The following is a 17,402-nucleotide window of genomic DNA, read 5'->3' on the forward strand; positions in this document are numbered from 1 at the left end:
TTTGTAACCTTACTATGCTGATTAGAATAACATGATTATTCCTCCCCATGTACTTATTCCACCCATCACTGACATGTTGTGGAAGCTCCATATGGAGGAGTGAGAATTAAGGAGGTGAGGTCAGCACAGCTGAGGATTTGCCATACAGGGTCAGAGGTAAAACAAAAACGTAACTAATTGGTCTAGTATCACTAGTATCTAGTATCACTAAGAGTATTACAGCCTGAAAAACAAAGACTTTAATCACCCTCCTCCCAAAAGAACTTTAAATGATGGGACAGAGTTCTTTTATCTCAAGATTTAAGGAAGTCTCAGCAGGAAAATATATGAAAAGAATAAATAAATGACCCAATTCATACAATTTAAATATAATAAAGATACTGTATATATTTATACATAATAATAGAATTAAATACCTTCTTTTAATTCTTGCTATAAGTTTGAGGATAGTTAGTGAGGTATTGTAATACCGTGCTGTATATATAAAGTATGTATATTAAATTGTAAAAAAAAAATAAAAAAGTTTCAAGAACAGCATGGGGGAAGTTAAATGCCCCGGACCCTGTAAACTGTATGTGTTGTATAAAATATTAACAGCCACTTATTTTAACTATGTTACCGTAGTTTGTTATTTCCGGTAAGGCGAGCGTGTGTTCTGGCCCTGGTAATGTCTGCTGTAACACTTAAGATAAAAAGGCAAATAAAAAAGTAACGAAAGTGGACCTTCATGTTTGCCACAAATAAGTGCTTTACTTTATTAAAGGGAAACATATCATGAGTACTTTAATAAGAATTCTTCCAAAACGGGGGGTAAGGGAAGCAATTACCTGACACAGAAAATGCAGCCCTGTTGCAGCAGCTGCCCTGCTACTCTATGGAGTATTCTTGCCACAGATTGGCTGCTTTAAGTCAGAGTCCCATCTGGATGTTACTGTATACTGGGCTACCAGAGGATCTGTCACTTTGCCCAAATTCTACATTTTATAGTTCAGTTAATGTTTATGGGAGCAGCCATCTTAACGTTGAGACAATCTGCATGATTATTTCTCCCCATGAAGTTATCTCTACCCTCTTGTTGAGTTGCTGATTGTTGTTGGTTGGGCCAAGAGAGTTGGTGAGGAGAACTGGACAGGACACTGTTCACATAGTTTGGCAACATTTTGGCCCATACTCCAGCCACCATGGGGTGAAATAGTCCCTAAACCAAATATCCCTAAAACAATTACACTGATTAAAAAGGAATATGCAGCTAGTTTAACCTTTAACACAGGTGAGGTTTGATTAAACAGTTCCCTATTAAGATTTATGTAGATTTATAACAATGTGATTCATTCATGTAGGATTTTTAAAAATCTTTCTGGAGGACCCTTAAAGTAAAGTCTCTGTTATACATATTTTTATTAAATATTTTATATTATTTTTATTTGCCATTAGCACATTTACTCGCTTGAAATAGACATGAATGGTCTGCAAGACCATCTCCAGACACAGCGGACAATTAGGCTGAAGAATAAGCTGTTACAAGAGGATTTTCCATTATAGTAATATTAATGCCAATTTTAATAATAAATCCAGATATTAAATCTAGGGATATATGTATTATATTTGTCATTAAATGGTAAAATGCAATAACCAGAAAAAATGGTAGCAAATACAGATTTTAATCACTTTATTCAGTTTTTTTGTTAGAGGTATAAGGGCATTTTGCTTTACTGAGAGGGTGGTAGAAAAAGGAAAAAATGAGTGGAAAAGGCATAAAGCTATCTTGGAACTAAGACAGGACTGATTAAGGTCTGAGTGGTCAAAATGGGTCTTATCCAGCCAGGGGCGTACCTGGAGTATTTGGCACCCGGGGCGGATCCTGTATGTGGCACCCCCCCCACACACACACAAAAAAATGTTGGCCAGAATATTTATTTCACAAATGTTTATCTGTATGTCAACTGGAAAAAAAGAAATCTGGATTAAATTAAGTTGAAATGAATAACATTTACTGAACAGATATGGTACAGAGTATACACTGAGCCAGACACTGACGGTAGTACAGCATAACCCCTATTATTATACACTAAGTCAGACATTGACGTGGTAGGCCTCTGCCCCTAAAACAGACTGTCTGTGCCACTGCTGCCCATTTAGCAACCTGCCTGTGCCACCACTGCACCTTGAATAGTCTGCCTGTGCCACCTCTTCCCCTGAAACAGTCTGCTTATGCCACTTATGCCCCTGAAGCAGCCTGCCTTTTCCCCGAAACAGCCTGCCTGTGCCTCCTCTGCCTCTGAAACAGTTTGCCTGTGCCACCTCTGCCCCCAAATCAGCCTGCCTGTGCCACCTCTACCCCCCTAATCAGCCTACCTGTGCCACCTCTGCCCCACTAATCAGCCTGCCTGTGCCACCTCTACCCCCCTAATCAGCCTACCTGTGCCACCTCTGCCCCACTAATCAGCCTGCCTGTGCCATTTCTACCCCGTACTACTAATTCATTCATAAACGTAATTCATTCATTTACCCTCTAACTAACATTCACTCACTCACCCATTCACTCTCCCGCACCCCCTTACCTCTCTTGCTGATTTCCCTGGTAGGGGGGCCGGCCATGCAGGGCCAACGGACGCCTAATGCGGGCCCGCAGCTTACTGCTGTGGTGCCTGCGCACTATATGTGAAAACTCTATTGCCGTGCAGGTTCCTGCTCTCCCTGTGCAGGAAAAGAGTTTCCTCATACAGTGTGCGGTCGCATTAGTCGCATTAGTGACTATGTGCCATCCATGGTTAAGTATCAGTATAGCTGGATTAGTTTGAAAACTCATATGGAGACAAAGTTATAAGTTCATTTTTAACACAAACACTATTTAGGGCTTTTTCAGCATTTTGTACTGCCCGGGTACTATTATTATACAACAAATAAATAGTGTAACTATCATAGCCTCTTTATACAATAGAGCACTGTTACTTAGAGTTATATCCGGCACAATACGTTACTGTAAATTCAGCTCAAATAGTACTGATGATGTTTCTTTCACTCTAAGCTAAGTATAGAACAAAACATAAATTCCAGGCTGGGTATTGTGGGCCGGACAGAATCTTCATATCATGTCTGCAGGTGTCCCTTGTTCTCTGGAGAGACCCTTACTAGTATAGAGCAATTGTTGAAGCAAGTGACATCCAGGAAAATTAAGTCGCAGATTTATTTCTCAATAAAAAAAATATCCTATACATGTCTCCTTAGGTACGGAAACGTATGTCCTTGTGATATATCCCTAAACATTTTGCAGTGGCAGGCAAAAGGAGAAATCAGTTCCTTGACAATAGGCAAGTCTCCAGATTGGAGAAGAAATGTCAACATCTTAGTTTTTAGATTCCTTTGCTGGTAGGATTTATACCTAGATTTATGCCAGCCAACGTGTATCCCTTCATAATGACTAATGATAATTATGTGTGAGTCCAAGAACAGCCTTCACAGTTACCTCCTCGAGTCATAATTCCATAAATGCCATTCCAAAATAGTGGAACGCGAGTTATGGCTTTAGTTGAGATCATATGGTTCTGAGAGTAGCGTTTTATTCTAAACAGAAATATTAATTCAGGGGGGAAAAAACTGCAGATTCAAATCGTAATTGATTCACAAAGTTTGCTGGAAAAAAGATGTTAATTAGGAATTAATCAGCAGGCACTTGGTAAACAATGTTTACTTACTTTGGGAGCAACAAATATATCTAGAACTTTGTATTCGAAGAATGGTAAAGCAGTAGAGGCGCTAAATAAAACACGAGTCAGCTGAAGGCATCGAAGCTGGGTTGCGTCTGGAGCTTATAAATTATAAAAGAGTCTTCCAAAAAGTTACCGCGCCTACCAAATCCAAAAAAGATCATCCTCCAAAATAAAGTGCAAAAGCATTAGCCAAAAAGCCAGGGAATAAAAGACTAATCCAAGGGAAAGCTGGCCAGACCAATGAGTCTTTTGGCCACACTTTTAAAGCTATTTGGTCTGTCTGCCGATTTTGCATTGGCACCGTCTGCTTCATAGTCATGAGTTCCAGTTTACGTTCCACTATGTGTCCAACAACAGTGAATCCAAAATAAGCATCGGATGGGACAGTCCATGATGTCATGTCAGTGAGATGTGATATCATGATGCTGTTTATGTTGTTGGTGGACCTGCATCTGATGTCACACTTGGTCTTCAAGCTTGGGACCCTGGAAGGTTCGTAATTAGGAATGCAAAATAAAGGGACCGTGTCACCAAAACGAAACTCTTGCTACCATGCATTCAGCCAGGAAACAAACTCTAGCTAAATATGATTTTTATCGGTTTAACACAGGAAAATATAATAGAATCACATTTCAGCTTTCTGGACTATAGGGAGCCACCTGGAGAAGAAATCTCTGAGGTTCCAAAAGCATTTCTTTGTTTTTTATTTTTTGTGTTGATCCAAAGAAAAGTGTCACCTTATATAGTGCATGTGTGTGTGTGTGTGTATATATATATATATTCTTCTTGGTCTCAATGGGTAATCTTGACTTTTTGTGCTTATGCCTGGTGGACTCTGGACTGTATATGCATCCACCTACGTTGGGTTGATGGTCCAGGGTTCTCATCCATATAGCAGCTCTGCAACTGTTATTCTGCTTTGCCAGCTTTTACTCTCTAAATGAAAACAGCTCCATATGTTCAAACTAAATATATGTAAGAATTGCCCCTACTGAAAATGGCACATGGAATAGGCTGTTTTAATAACTGAATTTGGTTCTGCTAAAAAGCTGTAATCGTGACAGTTCCTCTTTAACGATGCCTCTGGAAACAGCCGATTCTGATTAGCGGATACATCATGTGCAGCAGCCATTCTAAGAATCGGTCTGAGATTCTTCTGTTTGTTTCTCAGTTTCCAGTGGTTACCAGACTTTGGGTTTTTGTCCCGCATGTGACTCACACACAAAGTAGTGTTTCCTGTGAAGCGCTGGCACGGAGTTCCCACTTGTCTCTGTCTGGCGCGGGGTGTCGTGTAGGAAACCCACGCCCTGACCAGGCCCTGGCAGTTCTGACTGTGCTACACAGGGACCCTTTCAGTCCATAAGCGAGGAGTGAGAGTGGGCTCTGAGCAGGTCTTTGTTCCCATACGTTGCACCACACTGCAAGGGGCTCAAACTGCTTGTAACAATAGAAATGTCCCCTCTTGTCTCATAGTCTCACTGACATACACAGTCCTAGAAGCAGCCATATTAATGCCTGTTATTCCTTTCCAGTGACAGAGACATCAGCCTTAGCTTCTTTCACTAAATGGGGGGTATTTGCTAACCCGAGAGTGCATGCGAGTTGTCCAAAAATATGAGTGAGGCACAAGTCTTATTCGCTAACTCACTAAAGCCAACTCTACGTTGTATCTTTTTTTTTTATGCAGTAGAAAGTATCAGCTCCAACTAAGGACTTTAAAAATATGTCACACGACGTCCTCTGTTCAGTGTCAGATGTTTTAATGTCATGTAAACAATATATAGTTACAAAGTACCGCAATTTACAAAAGAAAAGAGTGACTGTTTCACTTTCTGGAGTTCCCAGGAAGTGGTAGCGACTGGTAGAGGAAGATAACAGAGCTTCCACCCAGTAGCCGTACATGTTTAACGCACTCATCGCCGGAGTGTCGATCAATGCACAGTGGCCAAGTGGTCGCCAAGTCAGGTTCCGTGATCTGGTCAGTTGTGTGAGATTTTAGCGTGGAAGCTGAAGCTTCCAGCACTTAGGTCTGGAGGCAGATACATTGTCGCTTTTTGGGCGAATGAATGCTCTAGGGCAGGGGTGTCCAAGTTTTTTCTGCAGTGGGCCACTTCATCAGAATTGTATATGTGTGCGGGCCGCACTCATTTTTCACTGTGAGAAAATATGGCCTTTAATAAAATATGCAGATTAAAATAAAGTAAATGACACAAAACCTTTACTTTTCCTCTCACTGATTTCTGGGCCTAGAAAGTTTTGTGACTACAAATTCAGGATTCAGGATAAGTAAAAATGAAATAGTTCTATTTATTCTAGGGATCCACCGAAATGAAAATTCTGGACCAAAACATACACGGTTCACTTAGCCAAAACCGAAAATGACCCCCCACCTTTAAAAATAATTATAAAAACTCACATTTTTAATAAAAGTAGGTAACGCACCACAATTGGACAAAGAAAAATTAGCAATATGACTTGGCATGATAGGAGTGTGATTGCTAACAGCAATCACACTCCTATCATACCCAGGCAACCAGTAAATGCTGGTACCTAGGCATGATGGGACTGTGATTGCTGTTAGCAATCACACTCCTATCATGCCAGGTCAGCCAGTACATGCTGGTACAGGGTGGCTGTAAGTGATGTGCAGACCCCATACTGTAGGCAGCATCAATACACAAGGGGGGCAGCTAGCCAGGTTTCAGCATGTACTGGCTGACTTGGCATGATAGGAGTGTGATTGCTAACAGCAATCACAGTCCCATCATGCCTAGGTTCCAGCACTTACACGTCCATGCTATGACACACACACACACTCATTCATTCATATACTCATTCATTCACAGATTCATTCCCTCAATCACGCATACTCATTCAAACGACCTCACCCACCCCCTTACCTGCACTGCAGCTCCCTGATGCCGCTCAGACAGACCTGCACAGACTTCAGCAGGGGGCGCGGCCTCCCTCTGCATTCTCTGTTACTGCACAGAGGAAGCAGGACTGGAGCAGAGTCATGTGATGTCACGTGAACTCTGCTGGGTTCCGCTTCCTCTGTGCAGTACAAAAGACCCTCCCACAGGTAAGTAGCGGGGCTCTTGTTGTAGCAGGGCTCGAGGTGCGGCCCGCATAAGATCGGTTGCCCTGGCTGCCGATCTTACGCGGGCCGCACCTCGAGGTCTCGCGGGCCGCATGTTGGACGCCCCTGCTCTAGGGGTTTTGTAGAAAATAAGGTTTCTTCTAAACCATACATTGTTACATTTTCTTATGCCAGCAGTTGGGGGAGCAGCAATATGGGGGTCTATCCACACAAATGCTCGATAGTATGGCAGATTTGGTGTAACAGATTTATAATTTGGGGAGGTTAATTTATTTGAACGTCTAATGTCATTCTGATGAGAGAATGAATGAGATTTCCTTCTGTGTTATTGACTTTTCAACAGCAACAACCTCAGCATCATTTGAAAACCATGGGATTTATGGCCTGAGGCATATTTGTGAGAATTGTGCAAAATTTATTGGCAAAATCATTGTGGGTTTTTTGTTTTCTAGCGTGCTGGGTGGTTTGACTAGCGAGTACCGTATTTTAATGTTATTAGTCAGTAATTTCAATAAGTTAATATTATTTGGTGGCATCTATTGTAATCGTGGTGTTTGATCTTTTCTTTCAGAGCGATCGTCTTCTGATTAAAGGCGGTAAAATTGTAAACGATGACCAGTCTTTCCACGCTGATATTTACATGGAGGATGGACTCATTAAGTAAGTTACGGCGACTTGCTGTGCAGCTGTGCGAAGTCCAGTAGAATAAAATGAGAATAAACCCAGGAAAAATGCATTTTCTGTATTCCAAACAATTCATATTGAAGAACGCTTTCAAATATTTTAATAGGCATTCTTTCCCTGTAAAAAAAAAATAATACACATTGAGAATAGAACATGTAGTGTGGAAAATATGATAGGATAAAATGGTACCATGATCTTTTCATTGTGAAGGACCTGGTGCCATTTTTAATTCTAGCTATTTGACAGAACCTATAGATTTTCTAGACAGGATTGTGAAAAAAAGGGGCTAGCTGGCTTCCAGCTGTACAAAACCTCAATTACTTACATGTAAAAGTTGGAAGTTGTGTTTACTGGGAGGAGGGTAGATATGTGGAACAGCCAACCAGGATCAGTGGTAGAGGGTAATACAGTAAAGGGATTTTAAACATACATGGGATAGGCATTTGGCTATCCTGAATCCAAGACGAGACCAAGGACTGATTAAGATCTAACCCTTTACATCAATTAAACAGGTACACTAGAATATAAGAAACCTAATGGTTCTTATCTGCCATCCAAACCTTTGTTTCTGTACAAAGCATGGGTCACAGTGACTACGTAGGACCGAGTTATTTACCACACGGGCTCTGCTTCAGTTTTTCCAGCACCTCCCAGCTCGGCCTCTCTGAGGCTTTGTCACGTTCCCTCTGGACTCCATTTATATTCAGAGCATGACCTATTGTTCTTGCATTTTCGTTCTTTCTGCAAAACATGTCCACCCCTGTACCGCTTAAACCTACTGACTCAAATTTGTATGGAACATCTTATGCTCCTAACTTTTTAGGACATACACACATTTCTAGTTATTTACCCTGTTTGTGGGTAAAAAAGGAACCAAAAACGGTTATTTCGATGGCTGTGCCATAAAGCGTTCAGACTAGACACATAACTCTATGCGTTGGGTTTTATCTGTGTATGATGATGTATGTATTATAGTAGTAGGTTGTGAAATGATGCAAATGATTGATGCGTGGTCCCTTTAAATTTCTGTTGTGCTCCTCCTGAAAATGCAGAATCCCCTTTACTTACCACCAGTTAGCTCCAGCACTGGGTCAGTGAGCGCTGCTGGCGGGGGTCTAACCAGAAACCGCTTGGAGGAGAGCAGCTCTATAGCGGCAGCTTCTCCTTCCCATAAGTCAGGGGAGCCCAACCTGCGGCCCTCCAGCTAAGGGGCTGGCTGAGGAGTATGGGAGATGTAGTCCTGCAGCAGCTGGAGGGCCGCAGGTTGGACACCCCTGCCATAAGTGCAATATTTTCTCCCCATGTTTTAAAGAATGCATATTAGATTAGTCATAAGGTACTTTAATATACTTTCTTTGGCTGTCAGGACATTAAACTGTCATTTTAATGCTTTCATTAAAGCTAGAGATTCCTTTCCCCCTTCTTCCTACATAGTGACTGTGTGCATGAAGAATAGACTCCCGAGGTGTTACATGCTTAATTGTGCCCAACATCGTGTTGTATGTACATGTTGGTCTGCCTAAAAGAATCGCAACCTCCGATTAGAAGGAAACTCTCATCTAATGAACCATCTCTCATCTATCTTCTTCTCTCCAGGGCTTGGTAGATATTGGGAGTTAGGGAGCAAAGTTTTAGGAACTCTTTTCCTTACTCGTGCATGGTGGTAAAACGTTCATGCTATGGATTTGTACCTTTTTCGCTATTTAGCGTTTCCTCCTTGTAACACATTACTGGGGTCTGTTCTAGGCAGATCGGCGAGAACCTGATTGTGCCCGGCGGTGTGAAGACCATTGAGGCTCATGGCAGGATGGTAATGCCAGGCGGGATCGATGTCCATACCCGCTTTCAGAAACCCTGTAATGGCATGGTCTCTGCCGATGATTTCTACCAAGGAACGAAAGCCGCGTTGGCCGGAGGCACCACCATGATCAGTGAGTGATGATTTTAGTTGTGGCTGGTGCCGAGTACTATTACTTGTCCTTTAATGCCCGTGATGACATAACTACACAACCTTTCCTGCATAGTGGTCATTGTAGGTCCATCTGTTCAGCTTTCTAGAAGTGACAGATTGCACAACCTCCTATTCAAATGCTGCTCTCGCTATCAAGGTTCCGAGCTCTCTGCTCACTTCTTTACATTGAAATTATTTTATTACAATCATTTTCCGTCAGCATTTTTTTTTTATATACTTTTTATTTCTTTTATAGTTAGAGAGAAAAAAAAATTACACATGACATCTACATAACCACAATAGATCGGACAGTATGGTATCCATTAGTATTAATACAGTACATATTATTAATTCACTGGCCGAAAATAAACAACATTAACACATAAAAAAAAAATAAAAAAAAGCAGTTTTTTTTAAATAGCTCTTTAGTTGTAGACAAGATGACACAAGATGTTTTGGGGGAATTCTTCTGATCGTTCCAGATGATTGTAACACTATTCCAAATTGATTCCATTGAATGGGTCACTTAACTCCCACCACGACTTGTAGGAAATGTGGTCTCTTGGGCATTTATTTAAATATAACAAGCAAAACCCTATATGTGCCGCACGTTTTGAATAATGGCAGCTGTTCTTGCTGTTCCCAGTTGATCATGTTGTACCAGAGCCCGGGACCAGCTTACTCAGCGCTTTTGATCAATGGCGGGAGTGGGCAGACAGCAAGTCGTGCTGTGACTACTCCTTGCACGTGGACATCACTGAGTGGCACAGGGGCATACAGGAGGAGATGGAGGCCATGGTGAAAGATCATGGTGAGTAGCGTCAGCCTCAACCAACAGTACATTCATGGACCCGGGGCACACTTGAGGCATTATCGGGAACAGAAGACAAAATACCAAAAAAAAAAACCATTCTTCCTGAACATTCTTCTCGTTACTTTATGCGTTTGAGCGTAAATCATATGTTGATGCCTTTCTCCACAGGAGTCAATTCATTTCTGGTGTACATGGCCTATAAGGATTACTACCAACTAACGGACTCTCAGGTAATAACCATTGTGACGCGAAATGCTTAAGCCCCCTGGTTTTTATCTGCGTTTTTGGAACGTCACTGCGCACGCACAGAATTGGTGCTCAAATATGCTTATGCTATGGAGCAAAACAAGCCACAGGGTATCAATTAAAAACTATAAGCCAGTTCCATGATAAGCAACGCATGTTGTATACGTACAGTATCTTTCACATGCCCGCTGATAAATAATTACATTTTTATAAATATATTATTATAAATAAATAATTACAGACACATATGATTAGCGTGAGCTTCGTAGAAGCTGTAGACGCCTACATTTTGCCTCCAAGGAGCCTCAATATTCAGTCCAGTAATGTTTTGTGGGAACGTAAAACAATGTTTAAAAGTTGTTTCTGGTAGACTGTCCTTCATATTTCTGAGTGTCTGATAAAGGTTAGAAAGCAAAGATGATATGGAAAAGCATTAAAATAAAATAAAAAAATATATTTTACTACCCAAAGAAGGGCTTATTCACTAAAGCAGATTTGTGATTTCGGCTCATCAGTGTCCCTTTACATTTGCGAAGGGCTCAAGCCTAATTAAAGGGCTTGGTTGGCCTTCAATAATTCATAGTTAATCCTTATGTCTTGATTCTAGCTTTAAAATATTATATTATATTTTTTCCTTCATCACTGCTAGATATATGAGGTTTTCAGTGTGATCCGTGACGTCGGAGCTATCGCGCAGGTCCATGCCGAAAACGGGGACGTCATAGCAGAGGTAAGAGTCCGGCTATTAATACTAACGAACTACACCGGCCTGTTAATGATAAACTGACGGGGTCTGCGGTTAATTTCATAACGGCATAATGTATTCATAGAGATTTAAGTTCTCGGCGCCGGAGGGTTATGATTCTCGTATACCAAGCCATTGTCAAAAGAAGGACATCTTTCCCTTTATGGCGGCTGAAAAGAACAGGAGAGCGTTTTATCAACCTAAAGCAGAAACTGCAACCCCCAGCTTCAATTTTCATTATTAGCAATAACCCATAGGCATGGATTTGTGTACAAAATAGCCCTTCTGATGAAAGGTTTATATATATATATATATATATATATATATAAATATATTTGCCCCCAACTCTCCCTGATTCTAACCAATAAAATTAATATTTTTTTTACATTTTTTTGTTTTTTTGTATGTATGTATGTATGTATATATATATATATATATATATATATATATATATATATAATGTACATATTCCGAACAGTAAGCCACTTGCAAATGCAAATGTGAAAAGCTGTATTTTTCACATTCCAAAGAGAATGCCTTTAATATAAATGGAAGTAAATGATAAGAAATAGAAATAAAATGAAAAAAAATGAAAATTTGAATGAAAATAAAGTGTGATTGTGTGGCATTCACAGCGGGAATTAGGACATTCTTGTATAATGTTATTACAGACAAATCATCTGCCAGCTATGCCATATTTTGTCAAATGATGGCATTTTATGGTTATTAGAATGTCTAATCGCTTGCATATCATAGATATCATATGTTGAAGTACTTCCCGTGCCGTGGTAATGTCATAGCACTTTTATCACAGGAACAACAAAGGATCCTGGATCAAGGGATCACTGGCCCAGAGGGACATGTCTTGAGTCGACCTGAGGAGGTGAAACTTTATGTATTCATAACACGTTTAGTCTCTAGTGACGACATGTGAGTTCAAGCTTTTATGTTATTGAGCATATAGTTATGTTACCGCGTCATGTACAATGAGCTTTTCCTTTCTTATAGGTGGAGGCGGAAGCCGTAAACCGCGCTGTCACCATTGCCAACCAGACCAACTGTCCTCTCTATGTCACCAAAGTGATGAGCAAGAGTGCTGCAGAGGTCATCGCACAATCCAGGAAGAAAGGTGTGTGTGTGTCTGGTGGAATTCTAAGGTGGAATTCTAAGGGTTCTTTGAATTCTCTAGCACTGGGAATACACATACAATGAATTAGCTGTCGGGTAGTTAGCAGCATTATGGTAGCTGGATAAAAGAAGATGGACGCATCCTTTTCTCACTGTCTTTTAGCTTGAGGCATATAGGATAAGGTGTTAAGGTCTGGATTGTATTGTAAGTAGTGATTGTTTTTCTTATACTCCAAACTCAAGAGCAAATTGTAACTGTCTATCATCACAGGAGCTGTGGTATATGGGGAACCTATCACTGCTAGCTTGGGAACTGATGGCTCTCACTATTGGAGTAAAAACTGGGCCAAAGCAGCAGCGTTTGTCACTTCTCCACCTCTCAGCCCGGACCCCAGTACCCCAGATTTCCTAAACTCACTGCTCTCCTGGTGAGTTTTCAGTGGCTTTGGGGCTCCCAGAAGTTTTCCCTAGAAACACTGTAATGTAAAGTTCTACATTGTCTTCTAAATGTGTGGTTGTGTTACGCAGGTAAAGACTAACACGGCTTTGTTGCCATAGCAGCAGAAAAATATTTTTGTGTGTGTTCATATTTGTTTAGGATTGAATAAACCTGATTGTGATACATTTGCTATATATTTTTTTGGGTGGAACAACACCTTTTAATGTTATAATTTTAAAATATTGAGCCAGGCGGTCTTGTATGACAGAGTAGTCATTTCAATAGCAGAGGGGTCTTTTGAGAATAATAATTGTCTCCCCGTCTCCCAGTGGTGATCTGCAGGTTAGCGGCAGCGCACACTGCACCTTTAATACAGCTCAGAAAGCTGTTGGAAAAGACAATTTCACACTAATTCCAGAGGGAACCAACGGAGCTGAGGAGAGAATGAGCGTCGTGTGGGACAGAGCTGTGGTGCGTACAGGGCGGCGAGCTTCATTAGAGGAGCTTGGTGTGGTTGGTTGGGGTCATATGGCGGGAAAGGGCAAGATGCTTGGGTGTGTTTGAGGGAAGAGGGACACAAGGTCTTCATGACTACTATGTATGGGTGGGAGAAGGGGTAAATGAGGAGTGGTAATAATAATAATAGTAGTAAAAAACTAGAAAGCAACCTATTTGTGGTGGGTGGGATTGGCAAGCAGCTGTTGTAGGAAGCAGAAGTAGAAGATTTCTTTAGATGCAGGTTACGTACAGGCATAGTGTGCGTTACCAGCTGGGTCCGGGAGTTCCTTCTTGAAAAGGTAGACCTCAGAAGAAAAGTTGACAGGGTTTGGAAAGTGGAGATGAACTGGATGTGTTTCGGGGAGCGTTGCTGAAATGTGGTGACGTGTCTTTATCCAGGTGACCGGGAAGATGGACGAAAACCAGTTTGTGGCCGTCACCAGCACCAATGCTGCCAAGATCTTAAATTTGTATCCGAGGAAGGGGCGTATCGCTGTCGGATCAGATGCTGATTTGGTAATATGGGACCCAGACAGCGTGAGGACAATCTCTGCCAAGACACACAATAGCGTAAGTGTAGAAGCTTATCCACTTGGATAAAAACATTTAAAATAAACCAGAAAACGTAATTCCCATAATGTGTATTATAACATAACTATTAACCAATATATCCAGTGCCTTGCTTTCACTTTTTAATTCCCTGTTTTGAACCTATTAATCTCATACTGGTGACATCTCAATCCCAATGCAGTCTTTGGAGTACAATATCTTTGAAGGGATGGAATGCCGAGGGAGTCCCCTTGTGGTAATAAGCCAGGGAAAGATTGTGCTGGAGGACGGCAATCTTCATGCGACCGAGGGATCTGGACGATACATTCCAAGAAAACCATTTCCAGACTATGTTTACAAACGGATCAAGGCCCGAAGCAGGGTGAGTCCTCGGGGCTTGTGTTGACCAGGTTAAAGGGGAAGGGTGTTGAAATGAGGATTGTAAACATTCCAAATGTTTGCAATGTTCTGGAAGTAGGTGAAGAATTTTCCTTTGGCACAAGCCAGAAGTTTATTAAAATATGCTCTATTTTTTCTAGCTTGCCGAGCTGCGGGGAGTCCCTCGTGGATTGTATGACGGCCCTGTTTGTGAGGTCTCTGTGACCCCAAAAGCCGTAACACCTGCATCTTCTGCCAAGACTTCCCCTGCCAAACAACCAGCACAACCTATAAGGAATCTACACCAGTCTGGATTCAGCCTGTCAGGTAAGCATCTCCAAATTACATCAAACACCCAATTTAGACTTCGAACACCCACATTCCCTGTGAAACCCAGCATGCCATGTTGACCACTCAGATGCTTCATACAAGCACGTTCTCCAAGGATCTCAACAGCCTTGGGACGGCAGAGTCCATTTTCTGTCAATGGTGACAATAGCTGTATAGGGTCCAACCCAAAATGGGTTGAAAGTATAGGATACATGTGTGTGTTAGATCACCTGTTTGTCCACACAACTTTTTATTAACAAATATTCTTCATCATGCATCTCACATCTCACTATAGGGATCCATGTATAAAGTGGATATAGAGGCAAAGGTGATCATTGTTGACCTTATTTGCATGTGCCTACCCAGAATCCCTTGTGGTTGTGGCAGCACCATGAGATTTCTGAGGGAAAAACAAGCCTTCTGGCTTGTCTGGTGTCTGTAGATGAGTGTTTAATAATACTTCTACTATGACCATAAAGTGTAAGAGTAACATTATGATTTGGAAAGCCCTTCCCACCCATTGAAGCCTAATGTTAACCACCAAGTCCAAGGTGAAGTGGGCCCTTATATATATTTTTTTCTTGCAGGCGCACAGGTCGATGACAACGTTCCCCGTCGTACAACTCAGCGCATTGTGGCGCCTCCTGGTGGCCGTGCCAACATCACCAGCCTCGGCTAAAGCCCTGCCACTTCTCCTGCCCTAGGATTCCGCTCCTTTTTTTCGATATGAATAATTCCGAAAAGGTTACCAGTTCCTGACATTTTATATAGTCTTGTGGGCAGTGACTTCTCTAGGAACAAAAACAGACTATCCAGGAGATTGCACACTTACAGATAGCATATATTTATATATATGTACATAGTGAGATTTGTGCATGTATATTTATATTAAGATGTGGTTTAGTAACTCGGATGCACACGCAATGATGCAGATACATGCGTGCATCCTATCGTGTGTTAACGTGTGTAAATAAATATATAGTGAAAATATATTAATATACACACACATAATCTCCTGGCTCTTAACGTGTTAAATTAAGACACGAGGTCTGTATGTCCTAGGGCCACTCCAAACCCTTCCTCCCCCTAAACTCCATACTCTTTCGGGATACCCAGTGTTCTTCTGTACTGCAGAGGATGGTTATAAGGGATAGTTTTTTCAGCTTTTTCCCACCAAACACAAGATAGCCAGGGGTTACCATTCCTGTTAGGGGTCTTGTAAACAAATGCTGGCTAAAGGGAACATTGGTGCCTGTTAGATCTGGCCAGTCTCTAGGAATAATTATAGAGCTAATCGCTATACATGATGTGTCCTTGGAACAGACCGTCAAGCAAAGGAGCAGCCCTGGATTGAGGATGGGCATAACTAAAGCGCAACGTGAACTGGACGCGTCCGTTTCCACTATGGAAAGCAACCTCTATAAACTGTGACCTCAGATTTCTTCCTTGTCCTCCTGTATTTGTTCTCGTCCAGCAACAGATAAAACTCCTAGCGCGCCTCCTAGACTGGGTCCAAAGGCATCATTTTGGCCGGGTCCAACTGGTTGAGACGTCACGGTGTGAGGCGCCCGTCTTTGCAGTTTGTGGAAGGGTAGGGTTTTTAGAGGGGATCTAATAGTCCAGGGTAGGTGTTCCATTCAGCCTGTTTTTAACCCATTGTGGGAATTGTGGTTGTGTACCTGAGTGCAGGAGGTGTCGTACTAATGCTTATACATGTGTCTAGAATGAGAATGTGCTCTCTCTCCAATGTCTTAAATAGCAAAGAGATAAGTCTTGTGTCTTTTTCCCCTGTAAACACTTTGTGTTCTGATTTCTTACCACAAAATCCACTAATAAACTGTTGTGCTTTCAAACCCTGACCATTACATGTTCCATGTCGGTTTATACTCGCAAGATATAAGGTATGTCAAGGTTTTAAACTGCTGTGAACACGTCTTACTCGCTGCATCGGTAAAAAAAAAATATCCATGTTCTTTGGTGAGCCTGTCTAAAAAAGCTGACTATGATTTGGAATGGATACACAAGAGGGAAAAATCTGGGTAAAACAAACAAAAAAAATAGGAATCACAACATATTAATGTTATTGCAAATGAAACTAGCAGCGTGCTATAGTTACAACATTTTCTACAGGATGCCTAAAATATCTCTATGAAAATATAATGAATGAATATAACCATGCAATATCATCAATTCTTTTGTCCACTGTATTCAAAAATTGGTCTTTGGACAAAACTTTCCAACTTACAAATTCACCAAAGCCAACACGCATATGCACTTGGTCAGGTTTCCTTTGGTATATCCATTTAAATCACTATTTTTGTTTGAAGGCGATAGGTTCCATATTTTGTGCCCCCCACCCCGGACTTGCTGCCCTAGGTCTAGTTGGCCTAGGCCAGAATACACCAGGGATTTTAGCATTTGTATACCTCTTGTATAATCAAATTAATTGCACACCACCTAGGCGAAAACTACTACAATATACAGTATATTGGATATGATAAAACGCCCTCTAATGGTAATATAAATGTACTGCAGATCTGAATTCCTTGTTTACCCTGATATTGGCGATTCTACATTTTTACGAATGTACGTTTTCATCTGGATTCGTGAGTATAACACGGTACGTCGTTACTGAGCCTGATCCTTCCCGGAAAAAATATCCCCAGGGCGCTCTCAAATCACCCTACCCCAGCAGGCCTCAGTGAAGCACTGCTGAGAACCTCCAGAAATTGCTTAAATTATGGAAGACTTAAAACCTCAGAAGGTTACGTCGGCTCAAGGAGAGACTCCAGATTATGATTCTTTGAAAATAGCAATTTAAACATGCATA

At 41.4% G+C, this 17,402-nt stretch overlaps 1 protein-coding gene across 3 annotated transcripts in view; it reads left to right on the top strand.

The window, feature by feature from the left end:
* DPYSL2 (dihydropyrimidinase like 2) overlaps nt 1-15,786 on the top strand; it is a 29,874-nt gene extending 14,088 nt beyond the window's left edge. For all 3 annotated transcript variants that reach the window (XM_053465455.1, XM_053465457.1, XM_053465456.1), the window contains 13 exons: nt 7,382-7,470; nt 9,241-9,425; nt 10,092-10,256; nt 10,428-10,489; nt 11,155-11,235; nt 12,065-12,133; nt 12,259-12,379; nt 12,650-12,806; nt 13,147-13,288; nt 13,715-13,885; nt 14,067-14,246; nt 14,404-14,569; nt 15,160-15,786. In XM_053465455.1, coding sequence (XP_053321430.1) covers nt 7,382-7,470; nt 9,241-9,425; nt 10,092-10,256; nt 10,428-10,489; nt 11,155-11,235; nt 12,065-12,133; nt 12,259-12,379; nt 12,650-12,806; nt 13,147-13,288; nt 13,715-13,885; nt 14,067-14,246; nt 14,404-14,569; nt 15,160-15,251 — 1,680 coding nt within the window. In that variant the 3' untranslated portion in view covers nt 15,252-15,786. The remainder of the gene's footprint in view (nt 1-7,381; nt 7,471-9,240; nt 9,426-10,091; nt 10,257-10,427; nt 10,490-11,154; nt 11,236-12,064; nt 12,134-12,258; nt 12,380-12,649; nt 12,807-13,146; nt 13,289-13,714; nt 13,886-14,066; nt 14,247-14,403; nt 14,570-15,159) is intronic.
* Nucleotides 15,787-17,402: the final 1,616 nt, after the last annotated feature.

This window comes from Spea bombifrons, chromosome 4 (assembly GCF_027358695.1).
Source record: "Spea bombifrons isolate aSpeBom1 chromosome 4, aSpeBom1.2.pri, whole genome shotgun sequence".
NCBI classification, from domain to species: Eukaryota; Metazoa; Chordata; class Amphibia; order Anura; family Pelobatidae; genus Spea; species Spea bombifrons.